General features: G+C 34.2%; 1 protein-coding gene across 4 annotated transcripts; it reads right to left on the bottom strand.

Annotated features, from left to right (window-relative positions):
* Positions 1-2,674: 2,674 nt before the first annotated feature.
* On the bottom strand, positions 2,675-6,504 carry LOC107900679 (probable methyltransferase PMT21). Of its 4 annotated transcripts, none has more exons than XM_016826358.2 (8): positions 6,259-6,504; positions 5,031-5,331; positions 4,794-4,942; positions 4,500-4,695; positions 4,198-4,408; positions 3,434-4,109; positions 3,275-3,352; positions 2,675-3,182 (listed from the first exon to the last, which is right to left on the bottom strand). In XM_016826358.2, exons 2-8 carry the CDS (start codon positions 5,307-5,309, stop codon positions 2,957-2,959), a joined length of 1,815 nt encoding a protein of 604 aa, XP_016681847.2. In that variant the 5' UTR covers positions 5,310-5,331; positions 6,259-6,504; the 3' UTR covers positions 2,675-2,956. The 4 variants fall into 4 exon arrangements, with proteins under 4 accessions (XP_016681847.2, XP_016681845.2, XP_040954359.1 ...); XM_016826356.2 differs by lacking the exon at positions 6,259-6,504 and adding an exon at positions 6,115-6,252; XM_041098425.1 differs by lacking the exon at positions 6,259-6,504 and adding an exon at positions 5,933-6,228.
* Between the last annotated feature and the right edge of the window lie 14,801 nt (positions 6,505-21,305).

Here is a 21,305-nt window from a genome sequence, read left to right as displayed (position 1 = left end):
ATCTATTCATTTTAATATAATATCTAGAATTATCTATAGTATTTTATAATTCTTAAATAGGAGGACAATACATTTCAACGTACTCGAACTCATATCCTCCTGCACTAACAATATATCAATGTCAATCAAACTAAGACTCAATTCGTTAAATTTAAATTTTAAAATCGACCATATAATAATTAAAATATGTTATAATTTATGGTGTAAGAACCATAAGTGTGAGTGTCTCTGTAATCTATGTTTACTTTTTTAAACAGAAAAAAAATTTAAAATAACTTATTAAATGAAAAATATATATTGTACAAGAAAACATTAATAGCCTAACTTTTTAATCTAATTAATTGATATTAACGTTAAATGCTATCAAAATAGGTGATAAATAAATTAAATTTAAATTAATATTTTTTAAATGTATATATAAAATATCTAAATTTTATAAAAATATATTATATAAATCCGTTAGTTGGTAATTATATTTATAATCTAAATATAATAGGAATTTTTATTTTATTTATTTCTTACCATATTTTATAATCAAATATACAGTAATTAATAATTATTGCATATTTTACACGATCATATTGTAACTTCGAAATAATACGAAAAGGGGTGTACTTCATAACAACAAATAAAAATGTTAATTTATTGCACAAATAATAATACCACTCGTCACAAAAAGAATATTTCACTAGTTAATTGAAAATTTTACTTTAAATAATATATATGATTGTAATCTAAAATCGGTCCACTGACTTGAGTTTAAGTTAAAATTTACTTTAAAATATAAAAAAATAATTATGAAATATTTTTATTACATTGATATTAATAAATAATAATATATGTTTTTGGCGCATATATATAATATCTATACTATTAATAAAGCCTTTAACGGACTTGATTAAGAAACTATGGAAATGTCTTTATGTAATTAAAAAGAATTATATTATTAGACGGTTTTTTAGTCTTTTTATTTTAATAAAAACCAATAAAAATATACATATTATGATATTTAAATTCATGCCAATTGGTTTAGTAAAATCTTAAATTTACTACTCAACTAAAGTTTTATTTTAATGTATTTTATACATTTTTATTTTGATATGCACAATTTATTATCTCCATCAATTCTATATATTAACAATGTTGTTAATTGAGTTTGTGTCACAAGTTAACTTAACACTAACTTACATTTGATAACAAAACCATTAAATAATTGTAACAAATTTAGTATTATTTATTTGATGTATTTATGTTTTTAAATTTTATTTTACTCATAATTTAATTTTTTATTTTTATTTTAATGTCGTACAAATTTTATGTATTATTATAATTAATTAATTTTAAATCATATGTTTTATTTATTATGTATTATATGTTATTTTTAATACATATTTATATTTTAAATCCGTAATTTTCACAATAAAATTTGTAATATATATTAACAAATAATATATAACACCTTTAAAATGCCAAGCATAATTGAGTTGGTAAATAACCAAATAGGTATAAATTAAGTCCAATGTTTTTCACATTTTCAACAAAAAATAATTGCTTGAAGGTGTTTCAAAAATAATCCCATCATGTGAAAGTTTTTTTTTTAAATTTTTTTATATGAAAAAGATAAAAATGTCTCAAAAAAATATCTATTTTTTTTGTAAAATTAAAAGATTTTTTAGTAACTTTACGATTGAGTTGCGACCTAATTGATGAGTAATACCAACTCAGTTAACTCATTAAAAATAACGTATATATAAAAATATTACCTTTCATATTTATTGAAAATTTTACGGTAAAATACAATAGTAATCACTCAACTATTAATGTATTTTTATATTGATCAACTAACCTCAAAATTTTTTGATTTAGTCCCCAACATTTTGATATTTTAGTAACTTCTTTGTTAAATCATTAATGGAATGCTAACATGACTTTTTTATTAGCCCTCCAAGGTCTAAATGTTCTATCAATTTAGTCCTAATTCTAAAAAAATAACAAATTTATCCTCAACTTTGCACATTCTATCAACATTGACAAAATTTAGCTCCTAACGCTTAATCTTTTTTTTTGTAATTACGGTCCCAACCTTCAAATTTTAGATGAATTGCTTTTCTCAAGACAGTAAAATTAACTGAACTGTTAAAATTACGGTAATACAAATAAAATTTTAATGGTTGGTTTGGAAGTAATTAAAAAATATATGGCAAAAATAATTAAAAAATAAATATTAAAAGCGAAAATGATCATGATGTCAAGTTAATACTAAGGAATTGTTCTTGATTGGATTGGGAGGTAAAAGGAAATAAAAAGGGAATATATCAGGCTATCATATCGTATCACAAACATTCCTCCGGTTGTCCAAATTGAGATCTTTTGCGGAAGAATATGATACTTAACGCCAATCATTCAGATTATTAAGGCTTTTATAGATTTTCTACGGCTGTGCAATCTTCATAATATTTGGTGGACATAACAATCTCATCATTTTCATTTTATTTAAATTATCTTCCGATTAATTAACTAATTTAAAAACAATGATAAAGCTAAACTCAACCACCAAGGAACTATTGATTAGATCACAGCTGGAATGATAAAATATCTGTTCTATTCATGAATAACCCATTGGGGTTTTTGATTTTTGGACTTGTTAACAACAAAGAAGAAAGGCCCCAAAAAATGAAGATAATAATATATGAGGACTGTTTATATATATATAATATTTATAAAGATGCCTTACAAAGACGTTATATCTATAAGGTAACAAAATGATATTATTGGGAGGCTAATTCTTCAGCTGAAGAACATGATGAATTCAAAAGTTTGTTGATTTCTTTGGAATATCTTATTAATTTATCCATTTTTGTGTATCGAAAGTAGGGAATACTCCTTTGTTTCATTCAGCTCCCATACTGTTGGAACAATAATTATGGTTCTAACCAGGCAAAGAAGACTTTTGCGATCATCTTGTACTGTTAGTAGAGGAGGCATACCACAGAGTTTTCTGGCATACTAGTATTTTCTCATTCTCCCCACTATTTTCAGTATCTTCTTTGTGGCAGTTCCACCTCATTCCCTTCGCAATGGTCTCGATAGCATCCATGAAGTAGCTGGATTCCCGTATTAATGCGTGCCCCTCCGGTCGCAGGATGCGGTCCATTTCCAACAGCACATACTTCATATGACACCTGACAAGACAATGGTTTGCTTATATGTTGGATATTTCAATCCTTGTAAAAGGGCAAAACGTAATGAATCTGTTATAAGCCCGATATTGTACCTATGGCTCTCGGCGGCAAAAAGGCCATCGAGGTGAAGGAGATCGTATGTTCGAGGATATGTCGAAAAAGCTTCACACCTATGAACGGAAAACAAGTTAAAAATGCCATCGTATTGCAGTCTCGGATTCATGGTTGGTATAAATGTATTTGTAGATTACCAGTCATGATAAGTGCCGACAAGGCCCCGGTCAAAGACAACAGGTAATGTGTTGGCAGAGTAGGAAGAGACTACATTCATGACCCACAAGGGATCATCAATGAGAGCTGCAGCTAAACCTCCATAGACTGTATTCATGTCCATAACATTTCTAATCTTATCAGTCCCAATTGCTGGGAGGATCTTTTTGTAGTGCTGGGCTCGCACTTTCCAGTTGCTGTCATCGCGCTTTAAAGCATTGCCACTCCCACCAGGAACATCTGAAATGCGCTCAGGTGCGATGTTTAACCTCTGTGGCCACTTTGGCAGGGAACCCACGGATGACCTCTTAAGCTTTTGTCTTGGAGATGTAACACATGGGCGTAACGGAGTGTACCATGCTGCATCCTGTTCGATACTGTCATCACACGTGGCTGGGTAGACATCTGGACCGGTGAGCTTCTCATAGCAGCCAATATCTGAAGATTTCTGCCACACAGCAATATCATCCTGTGTAGCATACACTGTAAAGCACATTGATGTCAATAAGTCCTGCAACTTCTCTAAAGCTGCTCTCTGCTCTTCGATAGTTGTATTCCATCCTTGATAGCGGTGTTCGTAGTTTATAGGAGGGCCAGACAAGACCCAGAAACCACCTGGGCGGAGTATTCGATGAACTTCAAGGAGATAAATTCCACCTGAAAACCAACAACATATCCAAAGCAATGTGTTACTTGGTGGATAAGGAAGGAACTTCATCATAAACAATGAGGATACTCATTTTACCAAATTCAGTCCATGGGATAAGGCATCTTGAGCAATGAGCCATATCAAATGAGCTTGAAGGGAAAGGAAGGCGCTGCGTAGAAATGACACCGAGGATTGCTGGTATCCCACGTTCTAACGCGAACTGGACCTGAGCTTCATGATTATCTCTCGGAGCAAGAGAAAGCGTCAGAATTCCACGATCTAATAGATCACCCCCCCAACTTGCTACCTGGAATCAAAAGAGTTTTAAATCTATAATGGGATGAGGGAAATAAGAAGAAACAGTTGGAACTCCACACGCTTTCAGAATTGCAACTCACCCCACAACCGGTATCGATTGCAGTTCGAACTGTGCCATCTCTCATTTCAGGGATCAGATCCTGCATTAAATTAACATATGCACCCACTCCTTTAGGAAACATAGTACCACCACCAGGGAAAAGGAACTTCTCCCCTTTTTTCTTCAGCCAATTCTGATTAGACTTCTGCTTGTTGATCCAATCGTACGGGACGTTCCTAAAAAGAGCAGATCAACGTGTGTCGTAACAACACAATCGACCCTCTAAACATAAATCACACCGAAGCCAGAAAATAGCTATAAAAATAAACAATACCTGTACCAACATTCTTTCCGACTCTTTGGCCATCTGATTGGTGGTTTATATCCTACAGGGGGTGGAACCAAGCATTCCTTCCTCTCATACAGCGGAGGACAGTGGCGTTCCAAGAAAGTAAGCCGACGGTAACCGTACTTCTTCCACCTCTGTAGCAACAAACATAAGTCATATCAGTATAGCATTCAAAACTAAGCATCTTGCAACACCATTAGAGGAATGATCATGTGTCGTTACCCTGGGATCGGTGCATGGAGTGTAGTCTTGATAATCGATGCTGCATTCCGAGAAGGTAACGGGCTTGATTTGAAGGGCATTTTCTGCAGAATATTCGGGAGAAGAAACAGCCTTGGAAAGCTCTTGGACTATCTTCCCTTCCAATAAGCTTTTCTCAGAACAGAAGATTCCACCAAGATAGAACGATAACCCGCATAACGCGAAAACCAGTAACGTTACAGGGATAATCTTCAAAGCTCTATCAGATTGGGACTGATTCTTTTCATCTTTTTGCTTCATGATTTCAGAAATAATCTAGCTACTGCAAAATTCGGAATGCCACCAATCAACATATATGCTCAAGCACAAGTGATACAAAATCAACAAAGCAATGCAACATCACAAAAGATCATGAAAGCAATGTTGACCCTAAGACAAGACCCTTGAAAGGTGTAAAAAAAAACATGTAGATCTAAATACCAACCACCACCTACATGTCACTTTGCCTTTATATATATATGGACCCCTACTTACATGGTCCCATTCAAAAAGGCAACAGAGAAATAAACAAACAAACATGAATTCCAACAATTGCCTTGACATTGAAGAAAAGGTTGAATGATTTCATTATCAGTATGCATACCCTTGAAAACAAAGCATGTAACTTGTTCATACAATATTTTTGCAGCAATAAGAAATGAGAAAGCACAAAGAAGAAAAGGTTTCTTGTTTGACTAGGAGGTGATTTGAATTAATATAGATAGGAATCTAATGATAGTAATTCAGAGGGAGAGGGCAACAAAGGTAGAAGAGAGAAGAACCACAAGTTCATGGGATTTTCAAATAAGGGGTAAAGGTAAAAACCAAGTCTTTCCCAAGGTGATATCTAAAAATAGGAAATTTATACAGAAAACGTGCTTCACCAGAGAAAAAAATGTTTCACATCTGTCCAGCCAATGCAAAGCATAAACCCCCCAAAAATGAATGAAAAAAAAAGAAAATTGCAGACACACCCTAGTAGTAAAAAAGAGAACCCAGAAAAAGAAACATAATTATATTACTAAAAGAGTGAGATTGTCTTTGGATTTTTATTTGGTACATGCACCTTTCTAATCTCTCTACAAAGAAATGAAAGAAAAAAACTATAGTGCAGGGATTTGCATTAAACACACTGAGACATCGCCTGCAAATGTATAAATAAAAACACAGTCGCAATCACCAAAAACAAAAACCAAAAAAACAGCTCAACCTTTAAATAAAGTGTGGGGAAGAGTGATAATTTTGTAAGAGGAGTTGAATCACACGGAGGGAAAAGGGAGTGTTGAAGATCCTATCATAGCATGCCACGTAAGGGGTTGAAGACAGAATTTGGTTGCCTTGTTCATGGGTTCAAGAGTTGATGTCGTTGATCCTATGATTTTAATGGCAGCTTCTACTTGGCATTTTAATTTGTCCTTCATCCTTTTTCAGAACTTAAATAAAGATTCTGCTCTCTTTTTTTCACCTAACAATTCCACCACGTACATACATTTGTACTCGAATATTGTGAATAAATATAACAAAATTTAAATTTTTTATCTCCATTTCAAAATTAATTGATAAGTATGAATTCAAGAATTTGTTGACATCTTCCATTGTTTCTGATATAACTAACAAATTAACAACAGTTAAACGGAAAATATAAGTTCAAATTATTATTATTAATTCAGAATATATGTATTAAATGATTTTTTTTGTAGATAATACATTTGTGTATCACACCATGTTATCTTTTATTATTAATTTGATTTTTTTTAAGTAAATAAAAAAATATGAAATAAAGAGATGGAAATTATACATTGACGTAGACAAATGCTTTGGTATTCCACAAATTCCATATTAAACTATATAAGAAAATAAGAAAAGATTTTCTTCTATTTAATTTGTTTATTTTCTGCTTTATTCTCTCTTAAATATTAAAAAAATGGAAAAGGCATCCATTTGAATTTTGGATTATATTCCATTTAAAAATTAATTAATTCAAGTTTTTCTGATTAGTTTATTAAATAAATTATTGCATATGATTTGATCACCATAAATATTAGATAAATACAAAACATGCCTTTTTCCTTTGTATTAAGTTGTCTCTACCATTTAAGCAAATAGCATCAGCATGTGTTAGTGTTTAATCTGCTGTGGAGTGAGGAATGAGGATGCCGTCTCATGTGTATTTTCCTTTTTCTCCTTTTGGGGTTTAATTTTGGATTTTTTGATTTAAAAAAAAGTTCAGAACATGATATAGTTTTTAAATTATTGCAAAATTTAATCAAAAATTAAAATTGCTTAGGATCCATTAAAAAACTTGTATGAAGTTTACCATTTATGCTTATAAGAACAGTGAGGATTTTGAAATGCAAATTAGGGGTAGAGGCAAAATTAAATTTTTTTTAATGATTGAAATTAAATTATATATTTTTTATGATAGTAAAACTGTAATTACATTATTTTAACAACTTATATATATTATCATTTTTTGATATGACAAAATTTAATTTTATCATTATTAATGAAAATTTTCTATTTTAGACCCACCCTGGATATTAGAGTTTTTAGTTGATTATGTTTGAATAAATTGTTAAATTAAAGTAGTTGATGATGACATAAAAGCTTCAAAATTAATAGTAATGATTTTAGTTGCTTTAATATTTTCCACTCACCCTCAACTCAATTATTATGCTTAAAATGATAGCAATATCTATAGGACTGAAATTTAGTGGGATTTGGTAGCTTAACATAACTTAATTCCCAAGTTATTCATGATAATGCATGTGTTTCATTATTACCTTCCTAAGTATATTTTTTTTAGATTTTTTAAATATAAACAAAATTTAAAGAACTTTTATATATTATAATTTGAAGGGCTTGTTTTTCTTTTATTGCTTCTTTGCCCCTTGATGAAGTGAAAAAAAGGGTAAATTTGAAGGATGAATATTTGAGATGATGTTCACGTGAATGTGATTGCCACATCAAACAGTGATTCTAATAAAAAAATTCGAATTTTGAATTAATCAAAAGAGTCGACTTGAAAATAAGTAGATTGACCTCTCTCAACAAAAATTTAAAAAAATTAAAAATAGTTTTAAAATTTTAAAATATTTATAAAAATTCTAAAATTTATATATTTTAAAAAAAATTAAAATTTTAAAAAATTCTAAAAAAATAAAAAAGTTAAATTTTCAAAAATAATTCTAAAATAATAATTTTGAAGTTTAAATAAGTTAATTAATTATTCAAGTTTATCGTACTAAAATATCTAATTTTATTATTATTATTTTTTAAAGTTTTTAAATTTATGTGGTATAACATGAGATTAATTATACTGCAATAAAATTTTAATTTGACATATTTAATTTTTTTAATTTAACTTAAATAATTTTATTCTATACATACAATAAACGAATTATCTGTGAGTGATGTCTGCGTTTTAGCCTTTTTAGGGGTGGGTTAGGGTGTGGGTGTGATGAAGGCACGTTTCATTAGTTTACAAAATCAAAGAAAACTATAAAAAGACAGGCACATGGGTAAATTGCATTCCTAGCTACGTGACTTGATATTCACCTAACAGGATGGAGCTGTCGCCATGTTCATATGAAATAAATAAACAAATATACCGTGTTCTTCCCCGTCCCCCATCTGCCTCACCCTTCAAATCCATCTCATCATCATCTGCTCAGCCAATTGCGAACCTTTCTTAATTAATTAATTTTATATATGTTGACTCTGTATTTTCATCTGCTTATGTGCCCAAAGAATGAAGCCACAGGCTAGGATGTTGGATGCACGATTTTTAGCACTTGCATGTTCCTTGTACTTTTCTTAGGCCCTTGGTTAGCAAAATAAGATAACCAATAAATTATATTCTTTCTTTTTTCTTTTTTTCTTCTTTTACATGTTCTTGAGCATGCATCCATGTTTTAATATTTTAATACTAGGATACACGATTGAGATGTTTAATGGTATCGCATGTAAAAATTATATATTTAAAATGTAAATGTATGTTTAATAATAATATATAAATATATAATGGAACATGATGTTTTAAATTAATAATTTCTCATATATTTTTAAATAAAAACATCTGTATCCTTTCTTAATCAGCAATTCAAATCACATCATTCATAATATATTCATAAATATTGTAACAGACCATTTTTACCCGGGGCTCAAACTAAACCAAAAATAAAAATAATAATAGTTCAAATTTACAAGCCCAAATGACTTAAATAAAAAATACATCAAACCCAAATAAAAAAGAGACCTAGTGGCTCAAAACACTTAAATATTTTCAATAAAACAAAAACCCTAGACCATTGGCACCGTTCCTCATGCCACGTCAGCATGCTCGTCCCAAGGCCAGACGCGCATTTGCCGCCGTTTCACCAAAATGGCAAGGGCCCTGCTTTTTGCCCTGTCGTTGACTCTCTAAGGATACCTGCAAAAGGATGAAAAAAGATAAAAACAAGGACAACAGAAACGAAAGCAGAAAGAGTAGAAACAATAGCAAAAAATATTAAACAGTGTAATCTATAGTTATAAAAGCCATAATCAGATTGTAATTTTTTATACACAGAGGTAAATAAAAAAAAGTATCAAGTTTCAAAAGGTAGCGATTTTATTTTTTTCTCTGATTTTATTCTCGAAACAAATAAATAATAAGTGAAAAAAGAGAGAGAAAAGGTTACCTGCCTTTTGGGAATTTTGGCAAAGGCCACGACGGAGGGCATCGAGAGTCGAAAAGTTTTTCCTTTTTTGGGAATTTTGGCCTTATTTCTAGCGATTTCAACTCCAAATCGAAGTTATACAGAAAAAGAGGAGCAAAATGATTTTTTTTCGGTTGCTAAGAACGGCGGAGCCGTCGCCGGCGACTGGCGGCTGTCGCGACAAACACTTGCCAGACAATGGCCGGACGAAGGGAAGTTGAGAGAGAAAAGAAGGCTCTCAGATTTTTTTTTAATTTTAAAGGCAGAAATGAAAATTTTTTGGAAGATTGTTGGCTTAAATAGGTGGTATAAAACAACGCTGTTTTGAGCCAATTTTCAGACGTCAAAACGGCTTCGTTTTGACTCAAACCCGAGACCCGACTCGAAAATAGCCAAGATTCGCGTTATTTGTGGTCCCAACCCTTCCACCTTTTATTTATTTTTCAATCTAGTCCTATCTATTTTCCTTTTCAATCCCTGTCCTTTTTAGCATGTTATATTTTAATAAGCATATTTTCATTATTTACAATTTATACCCCTAGTTTCATTTAAATTTCAATTAAATTCTTTATTTATTTAATTTCAGCCTTTCCATGAGATTTTTTTATTTTTATTTTATTTATTTGTTTATCTATTTATTATTATTGCCTTGCTTTTTATTTTAAAATTCATATGGCTCATATTTGTACACATTGTTATATTGACATTATTATCTCATTTTATTTTATTTTACTTTATTTTATTTCTTGTGGTATTTTATTATTCCTTTTACTATTTTTAACAGTTTCAACTCGTGTCTTTTCAATCATGTATTTTCGTTTATTTTATTTTAAGTTATTTTATCTATTTATTTATTATGATTATGTTATTATTAAAGGGGCATTTTATTAAAAAAAGCCTATTTTTTCATTAATTATCAAAATGGGCCAACTATTTAATTATTTACCAGATTGGTCCATTTTCCCCGAAATCGCGTCCACGTCAACGCGATGTGCTGACTCAGCAGGAAATCGCGTCCTAAAGGAAGCGATTTCCTACTGAGTCAGCACATCGCGCTGATGTGGCAGCGATGTCAGCCGACACGTAGCGCGTTTCGGGGGACGCGATTTTGACATTTTTTTCACGTTAGGTTTTTTCGGCTTTTAGGGCTTAGGGTTCAGGCTTTTTAGGGTTTTTAGGTTCGGGAAGAAATAATTTTTTTGACCTTTCTGAGCAAATAGTATAAAATCGCTTCTAGCAGGATGCTATTTGAGAAGAAATTTTGAAATCGCGCCCTCGTGGACGTTCTCTTGCTACAGTAGGTCATGGATGAAATAAATTTTTTTGACGTTTCTGAGCAAATAGTATAAATTCGCTTCTAGCAGGATGCTATTTGAGAAGAATTTGTGAAAATCGCGCCCTTGGGGATGCGCTTTTGCTACAGTAGCATGTTTGGGCTGAGGTTATAAATTTGGCAAAAAATGTTCTCAGAATGCATAAGTCAGAGCAGAAACAATTTAGAGAGGCTAAGAAGGTTAGAGTTTCAAATATGAGTGAACGTATTAGTGTTGTTATTTACTACTGATATGAGCCAAGGAGGTGACACTCAAGGGGTTGTTTTTCCTAGTGGTCCAATCACTCGAAGCAAGGCACGACAATTAAAATCAAAGATGAATACTTTTGTCCAAGACTTTGTTGCTACAAATTTAATTCATCATGTTCGTGACATTGACAAATACAAGAATGCAATTCACTGGACCAATCTTGGAATAGTGAAAGCCCATAAATTGGTGGATTAATCTTTTATGTATCTTATTATTATTATTTACTTAATTCTCATTGGTTGGGACACATCATTTATGAGTTAAGTAATTTTATTGGTTAGGTTATTATTTATTTATTTTCTTAGATAATTTTAAAGAGTTTTATTATGATTCAATTACTCTTTAAAGAGTTTTTATTAGGATTCAATTACTCTTGTAATTTGCCTATAAATAGGCTTGTTTTCTACACATTGGGGGACATATAAAAAGGAGTATTTGTTTTCTTCCAAATTTGAGTGAGGCAAATTTTTGAGAGTAGAGTGACTCTTCTCTTGCTATTAGTTTGGAGTTTGTTACTTTCGAGGGTATTTCGGAGTTACAATTGTTCAAATTTCTTTCCCGTTCATCGGTGTTTCTAGAGGTTCTTCTTCTAGGGGTTTCGTAGAGAGCCGCTCAATCATTGGCCTTTTTGGGTACAAGTTAACCAAGGGTTTCATAGGGCAAATCTATCCTTTTTTTATTATTTTTTAACTAATTTTATTTATTCTCGTTTTTATTTCTAATTTGTGTTTCTCTTGTGTCTAGATCCGGGATTTCCGCATCAGTTGGTATCAGTTTCAGGCCAGTCAGTGTTATTTTTGAAGCTAAAATTAAATCTAAACGAGCCAAAATACCAAAAACACTTTTCATCGGTTTCGTCATTCTTTTTTTTTGAAGTTTGTGTTTATTCTCCTCTTATTCTTTAAAAAAATAGTAAAAAGAAAAAGAAAAAGAAAAAAGAAGAAGTAAAAAGCGCAAAAAAACCGCAAAAAAAAAGTTGCTTACCTTTCATACGTAGGTTTCTTCTTTTCCTATTATTGTTATTATTTTTTATTTTTCCCAAAATTGAATTTCTTTTCCTTCATCTTTTCTTGACTCAAGTATAATTAAAGCTTCAATTTTTTTTAAATCTTAAGACACCGAACGTTTTTTATTTTTGTTTTTTTTAAATTGGGTAGAGTTTTCTTAAGTTTTCTTCTTATTAAAGCTTTTCTTTGACTCTAGAGTTAGGGATCGTTGCAGGTCTACATTTTTTGTTTCTCTTACGCTTTCTAACACTTTGTTTCTTCTTGTGTTAGCAGATATTAAAGGCACGCACAATTCCTTCATCCGTGTAGCCTCCATTACAAATTGCCTCGTCAAGTTTATTGGCCTCTTAAAGCAATTAGGATCTTCATTGTTTCTTTGAAGTTTGCACCTCCGTTATTTGATCTTGATTAGTAACCCTCTCCAAACATATTTACAAGTTTTGAATCATTCAGAGAGTTATTCTTTTGAGAGCTAACGAGTGAGGTTATTATTATTTTTTCTTTCTTGTTCCTATTTGTGTGATTTTTTTCACAGATACCATGCCGATCACTAGATCCCAAACTAGTAAAAATGAAGAGGGTGAGCAAAAAAGAGAGAACGATCCTTTGGTCGAGTTGTTACAAAAAGAGATGAAAAAGTTGCAAACTCAATTCGAACATCGCATGACCCGGATGTTACAAGAGCAAAGGGAGTATCTTGATACAAAACTTACAACTCAAGAGAGATACATTGCCGATAATTACAAAAAGTTGAACGAAGCCTTTATAAGCCGATCAAATTCGTGAGATCGAACTTTTAAACGAAGGAAGGACCATGTTTTTTATGATGACTTTGAGTCCGAGTATGTACCTAGAGAAAGATTGGAGCGAAACAATGACACCCCCAAACCAAAATTTCCTTCTTTTTCAGGGAAGAATGGTCCTGATGCTTACCTTGATTGGGAGGAAAAGATGGAAACAGTCTTTGCTTGTTACAATTACTTTGATGAGAAAAAGGTAACATACGCTGTCGCTGAGTTCATTAATTATGCACTAATATGGTAGAATCAATTATGTAAAAGCAAGATTCTTTATAGAGAGCAACCTGTTACTACTTGGGTTGAAATGAAGCGCATCTTGCGAAAACGGTTTGTTCCACCATACTATTATCGAGAACTCCATCAAAGACTCAAACATCTTGTTCAAGGAGATAGATCTGTGGATGACTACTACAAATAGATGAAGACTATTCAGATTAGAGCTAATCTTGTTGAAGAGGCTGAGGTGACTATGGCTAGATTCCTTGCCAGCCTAAAGCCTGAGATTGCAAATCGAGTTGAATTACAACACTACATAGATGTTGAAGTGATGCTTCAAGCCGTATTCACCATTGAAAAGTAATTACGAAAGAAAGAGACATCGAGGGGTGCGAGTTCAGTTTCTAATCCTGCTTGGAGAGAAAATTGGCAAAAACAAGATGATAGATTGTGGAATGGGAGAGATGCACGATTCAAGCCAAATGAGCCTAGAACTTACTCCAAAGATAGAGGTATGCCTAATTCATTTAAAGGTTCTACTTCTACTAATCGAGCTCCATCTTCTTCTTCTACTTCTCCTAGTGCCATTAAGCAGCCAAAAGATATTACCTGCTTCAAATGCCAAGGAATGGGTCACTATACTCGAGAATGCCCTAATAAAAAGTCATTGGTGATTCGAAAAGATGGCAAGGTTGATTTTGAGTCCGATAACGAAGATGAGATGCCTCCTTTGAAAGATGCTGATGATGTGCATACTCATGATGAGTATGAAGAATACTTGGAGTATGGTGAGAAAGCACTTGTTGCTCGAAGGGCTTTAAATGTCCAGTTTAAAGAGGAAGGGCGCGAACAAAGAGATAACATTTTCCACACGAGATGTTTGATTGGTGGACAACCTAGTTCATTGATCATCGATAGTGGAAGTTGCACCAATGTGGTAAGTTCTTCCCTTGTTGAGAAACTTGGCCTACCTTGTGTGAAGCATCTAAAACCATACCGCTTGCAATGGCTGAATGATAGTGGGGAGGTAAAAGTATCTAAACAATGCTTAGTTTCATTCTCCATTGGTAGATACTCTGATATGTGATGTTGTTCCAATGCAAGCTGGGCACATATTACTTGGACGGCCATGACAGTTTGATCGACGAGTAAATCATGATGGTTTCCTTAACCAATATACCTTCGTGTTCCTTGGAAAGAAGTTTACTTTGGCTCCACTTCCTCCTCAAGAAGTCTACAATGATCAACTCAAACTTGCTAGTGAGATGGGTAAGGGAAGTGAGGTCAAATCATTGAAAAAGGCTGAGAGTAAAGAGACCCTTAGTGTTAAAAGCCAACTTAAAGACCCAACATTGGTGAGTGATTGCACACACAAGTCACGAGATGAGAGAGTGAGTTTATTCACTAGGTTTCGAGATATCAAATTTGTTCTTTGTACAAAACAAACATTTGTAATTATTAGGTTTAGGGAAAACTTTGTTTTGACTAACCCTAATACACATTTGCCTAGTTGTTTTGTTGATCTTTTGCAGGATTTTGAGGATGTATTTCCTTCTGAAATGCCTAAGGGATTACCTCCTTTACGAGGGATTGAACATCAAATTGACTTTGTGTCTGGGTCGAGTATTCCGAATAGACCAGTCTATCAAAGCAATCCTGAAGAAACTAAGGAGTTGCAAAGGCAAGTTGAAGATCTCTTAGAGAAAGGGTTGATTCGTGAAAGTCTAAGTCCTTGTGCGGTTCCTGTACTTCTTGTCTGAAAAAAATATGGTTCTTGGAGAATGTGTGTTGATTGTCGTGCTGTCAGCAAGATTACGGTAAAGTATCGATATCCAATTCCTCGATTAGATGATATGTTGGATAAGCTTAATGGTGCATGCATTTTCTCTAAAATTGACTTAAAAAGTGGTTACCATCAAATAAGAATGAAATAAGGTGATGAATGGAAAACTGCTTTTAAGACTAAGTATGGCCTGTATGAGTGGTTAGTCATGCCATTTGGCTTAACTAATGCTCCTAGCACATTCATGAGATTAATGAACCACATACTTAGACCTTTTTTAGGAAAATTTATCGTTGTGTATTTTGATGACATACTGATTTATAGCAAAACTTTGAATGATCATGTTGGGCATGTTAAATTAGTACTGGATGTGTTAAGGCATGAACGACTCTTTGCTAATCTTGAAACATGCACCTTTTGTATGGATAAGCTTGTTTTTTTGGGTTTTGTGATAAGTTCTACAGGAATCCATGTAGATGAGGAGAAGGTAAAGGCAATTAAAGAATGGCCTATCCCTAAAACTGTTTCTGAGGTAAGGTCTTTCCTTGGGTTAGCCAGTTTCTACCGCAGGTTTGTTCGTAACTTTTCCACAATTGCTTCGCCTTTGACTACAGTTATTAAAAAGGATGTATCTTTTCATTGGATAGATAAGCAAGAATTAGCATTTAATGAACTTAAAGATAAATTGTGTACTGCTCCTATTCTTGTTTTATCTAATTTTGAAAAGACCTTTGAGATTGAATGTGATGCTTCTGGTGTAGGTATAGGTGCCGTCCTCATGCAAGATAATAAACCACTAGCCTACTTTAGTAAGAAACTTGGTGGAGCACATTTGAACTATTCGACCTATGATAAAGAGTTGTATGCCTTGGTAAGGGCATTAGAAGTTTGGCAACATTACCTTTTACCGAAGGAGTTTGTGATTCACGCAGACCATGAATCACTTAAGCACTTAAAGGGACAAGGTAAGTTGAATAAGCGGCATGCGAGGTGGGTTGAATTCATTGAATCTTTTCCTTATGTTATAAGGTATAAGAAATGTAAAGATAATATTGTGGCTGATGCTCTATCAAGGAGGTACACTTTACTTAGTACTTTGCATACTAAGTTATTAGGTTTTGAGAATCTCAAAGATTTATATCCCACTGATTCTAATTTTGCAAGTATTTATGACGCATGTGAACATGGTGCATTTCACAAATTTTATAAGCATGATGGCTATGTTTTTCGAAATAATAGACTATGCTTACCAAAGTGTTCAATGCAAAAATTGTTGGTTCGAGAGGCTCATAGTGGTGGTCTTTTGGGTCATTTTGGAGTCACTAAGACTTATGATGTTTTACATGAGCATTTTATTAGCCTAACATGTGAAAACTTGTTGAGAAAATTTGCTCTACTTACATTACTTGTAAACAAGCTAAATCCACTGTGATACCTCATAGTCTATATACTCCTCTTCCTGTTCCTAGTTCACCTTGGATTGACATTTCAATGGATTTTGTAATAGGTTTACCAAGGTTAAAGCGTGGACGAGATAGCATCTTTGTGGTTGTGGATCGATTTTCTAAAATGGCTCATTTCATTCCATGCCATAAGATTGATGATGCAACCCATGTTGCCGATCTATTTTTCCGTGAAGTTGTGAGATTACATGGAATCCCAAGGACTATCATTTCCGATAGAGATGCAAAATTTCTTAGTCACTTTTGGAAGGTGTTATGGGGTAAGTTAGGTACTAAACTACTTTACTCTACTACATGCCACCCTCAAACTGATGGTCAAACCGAGGTGGTAAATCGAGTTTTGGGATATTTTCTTAGAGCCATAATAAGTAAGAATGTTAAATCTTGGGAAGAATGGATACCCTATGTTGAGTTTGCTTATTATCGTTCTGTTCATTCTTCCATATGTTTTACTCCTTTTGAGATTGTATATGCCTTTAATCCACTTACTGTTTTAGATTTGCTTCCTTTACCTTTGAATGACATTGCTAATTTAGATGGTGAAAGGAAAGCTGATTTAGTGAAAGAGATCCATGAGAAGGCTCGTAAAGCCATTGAGAAAAAGAATGAGTCCAATGCATATCGAGCTAATAAAGGGCGAAAGCAACTCTTGTTTGAACCTGAAGATTGGGTATGTGTGCATATGAGGAAAGAGCGATTTCCTTCTAAGAGAAAGAATAAACTTGATGCACGAGGAGATGGACCATTCCAAGTACTCGAGAAAATAAATGACAATGCTTATCGCATTGATCTTCCTGGTGAGTATAGTGTTAGTGCTACTTTCAATATTTCTGATCTTTCTCCTTTTGAATTTGATGTAGGTTCAAATTCGAGGACGAATCTTCTTGAAGAGGGGAAAATGATACGAGCCAAGGAGGTGACACTCAAGGGGTTATTTTTCCTAGTGGTCTAATCACTCGAAGTAAGGCACGACAATTAAAATCAAAGATGAATACTTTTGTCCAAGACTTTGTTGCTACAAATTTAATTCATCATGTTTGTGACATTGACAAATACGGGAATGCAATTCACTAGACCAATCTTGGAATAGTGAAAGACCATAAATTGGTGGATTAATCTTTTATGTATATTATTATTATTTACTTAATTCTCATTGGTTAGGACACATCATTTATGAGTTAAGTAATTTTATTGGTTAAGTTATTATTTATTTATTTTCTTATATAATTTTAAAGAGTTTTATTAGGATTCAATTACTCTTTAAAGAGTTTTTATTAGGATTCAATTACTCTTGTAATTTGCCTATAAATAGGCTTGTTTTCTACACATTGGGGGACATATAAAAATGAGTATTTGTTTTCTTCCAAATTTGTGTGAGGCAAATTTTTGAGAGTAGAGTGATTCTTCTCTTGCTATTAGTTTGGAGTTTGTTACTTTCGAGGGTATTTCGGAGTTACAATTGTTCAAATTTCTTTCCCGTTCATCGATGTTTCTAGAGGTTCTTCTTCCAGGGGTTTCGTAGGGAGCCGCTCAATCATTGGCGTTTTTGGGTACAAGTTAACCAAGGGTTCCATAGGGCAAATCTATCCTTTTCTTATTATTATTTAACTAATTTTATTTATTCTCGTTTTTATTTTTAATTTGTGTTTCTCTTGTGTCTAGATCCGGGATTTCCGCATCAACTACGATGGTGAGGTTTGCCACACCGAGAATGGTGTTGTTTTTTTGTCAGAAATATGGTGCGACTGATTTTTAACCAGAACATAGATTTTGTTCTTCTGTTGATCCGGTGACATATGACTCGTTCGACAAAAAAAGGTGCTCGTAGCTTGGAGGCAATGGTGCAGACTCATCTTACTAGTGGAGCAGCTTATATTGGGTTATATGTACAATTTACATCGCCAACTGATGTACTTGCGACCAGTGTTCGAGATGTATACACGACCCCTGGCCGACACTCGGTTAGCGGGTTACAAAATATGGAACAGCCCATGTTCGGTAGCGGTGTCGAATGCACATCCCCCGCAAGACACTCTGTCGGTGGATGGAACATGTACGTTGGTGGCTCGACGTCTGATGCTGTAAAAACGTACTGGGGAGCGACATCAAGTTCTAGTGGGTGGCAATCTACACCCAATTGGGGACGTTATCAAATGCCTCGAAGAAGGGATGACATACTCCCTACAACATCAACCAGTGAGGGGACCTCGTATGCTGCAGATGATTGTGGGTTAAAAGATGAGTTCGATGTGGATCCACCTCGAGAGCCCGGGCCAGATGGTGTAGAAGTTGGCTTATTTTCTGAACCGGAGCCTATTCCAACAAAACCTGAAGATGCTGAAAGGAGTTCAGACGAAAAAGAAAATCTACGATTCAGAGCATACACACCTCTGGCCCACATGCATAATATCGATCTTTCTGTAGATGATGCGTTAGAGTTTCCAGATCTACCACACCGGTTGCGTGATCGTACAAGTTTGGGTGTACCCTCTTCGTCTTGTCGTCTTGGATGGCCGCTGATGATGAGCTGGGTGAATGTCTGGGCCTCGTTGAGGGGCTACCTTCTTCGTCTTGTCGTCTTGGATTTAGATGCCTGCGCTTTTCCCTTTCGACACGTATTTGCCGCTGCCTCTCCTCTGGCGTCAGTAAATACGGCTTGATATTGATCCTAAATCATGGCATGTATTCTGGAGCGCACGTTAACTCCGGAACGATGATTGGTTCCTGAGTAGGTTGATATTCATACCGATTTCCCACATTTCTATGTACTCGAACCAGTATCTAGGTCAATCCGTACCTAATAGCCGAAGGTCGATTTGTGGTGATCATCAAACTCCTCAGGGTCTACGGGAATCGGTTGTCTACATCCAAATTGTCGTAGCACTTTGTCTATCTGGTGTGGCTCTACGGTTGCGAAGTTGATTAGCACGAATTTGATGTGCCAAGCGTTCGCATTTTGTAAAAACTCTTCCGGTATTACTGCCCGAATTGCTGGATCCTCATATGGTGTCCATTGAAACTATATGAACATGAAAGAAATATTAGTTATATACATAATACTAAATACTAAATACTAAATACAAAATATCTATTTGCAATAATAATTACTTGTGCTTCCGACCGTTGGTCTAATAGAAGCCGTATATCTTCAAGTTCGGTAGGTAATCAAGCATGACTTGCTGGATGGTTCCACCTAATTAAATAAATTTTTAGCATACTTTTATTTTTAAAAATATATATAATAATTGTAAAATCTAATATAAAATTTACCTCGTTATGAGTGGGAATGTATATGGGCGGTCCACTCGAGGACGTAGAAATGTAAAGCGAAACCGTGCCCATGACTGTAGTAGTGACAGGCAACCTTCGATTTTCGCTCTCCTCGGTCGCGTCGCGTCGCACATCTCCCGATACAACGTTGCCAAGACGGCAGACCCCCAACTAAATTCACCGACTTCTCCAAAATCTACGATTTTCAGGAGCCATCTTAGATGTACGCGGCTCCGTGACGTGTCGGGCATCAGATAACCTCCAATTATTTGAAGAATATATGCCCGAGCATATCGGATTCTTTCAATTTCGGTTGAATCTTCATCCGGATCAGGGAATGTATCCGTAACTAGCCCATCTCGATCTTACCTCCATCCATTTTATCCGGAATAGCGCCCAAAAGCTCGTAGCATACCGCCTCCCAATTACTAGATTGAGTAGTCCCGGTGACTGGCTTCCCGTCGACCGGCAGTCCCAATTGCAGACTCACATCTTCTAGAGTGATAGTGCACTCTCCACATGGAAGATGGAATGTGTGCGTCTCGAGTCTCCACCTCTCGATCAACGCACTAATTAGTTTCGGGTACAACTTGCATCCCCGGCCTACCGTCGCCACGTGCCAAAAACCCGCTTCCCGCAGGTAGTTCTCTACCAACGGTGATGGAGGACCATGCATGTTCCAGATATTGCATTCCAATACCCGATCTACAGACTTTTATAACAAATAATAAATTAATAATTATCTAAAAAAGCATAAATAAAAAATTCTTAAATAATATTTAAAAATTAAATTTAACACTTACCATTTCCATTTGTTCCACCGATATGTGATGCCTATCAAGACGAGTCAATGATCCGGCCATTGATGAAATCGTAGAAATTTTTACGATTTATAAAAATATAAAAAAAATTAAAACTATTTTAAAAAAGGAAATTGAGAGCAAATTGAAATTAAATATGGGTTTGAGAGATTTTTGGAATGAAATTGAGAGGAAATTGAAATTAAATATGGATTTATGAGAATTTTGGAAAGAAATTGAGAGGAAATATGAGAGAGGATTTGTTTGTGAAAAAATAAAAAGGGTGGGGGTATTTATAGTTTTTTTTTACCGTTGGGGGGGCAATGGTCAAATATTTGACCGTTGGGCACTGTTCACGCGCGGGCTGACATCGCGGCCACGTCAGCGCGATGTGCTGACTCAGCAGGAAATCGCTTCCTCTAGGACGTGATTTTCTGTTGAGTCAGCACATCGCGCTGACGTGGCAGCGATGTGCTGACGCGTACCCTGACATCGCACTGACGTGGACGCGATTTCGGGGAAAATGGACCAATCCGGTAAATAATTAAGTAGTTGGCCCATTTCGATAATTAATGAAAAAAATGGGCTTTTTTTGGTAAAATGCCCATTATTAAAGTATACCTTTATTTATTTAT

This window comes from Gossypium hirsutum, chromosome D08 (genome assembly GCF_007990345.1).
Source record: "Gossypium hirsutum isolate 1008001.06 chromosome D08, Gossypium_hirsutum_v2.1, whole genome shotgun sequence".
NCBI lineage: Eukaryota > Viridiplantae > Streptophyta > Magnoliopsida > Malvales > Malvaceae > Gossypium > Gossypium hirsutum.
This window is presented reverse-complemented; position numbering and strand designations above follow the sequence as displayed.

Bases quoted from the DNA above. Each gene is read 5' to 3' on its own strand.
- LOC107900679 (XM_016826358.2), bottom strand. From the start codon at position 5,309: ATGAAGCAAAAAGATGAAAAGAATCAGTCCCAATCTGATAGAGCTTTG. The intron at 4,409-4,499 runs GTGAGTTGCAAT...TTTTGATTCCAG, and splicing joins CAATCGATACCGGTTGTGGG to GTAGCAAGTTGGGGGGGTGA. The intron at 4,110-4,197 runs GTAAAATGAGTA...GTTGGTTTTCAG, and splicing joins TATCCCATGGACTGAATTTG to GTGGAATTTATCTCCTTGAA.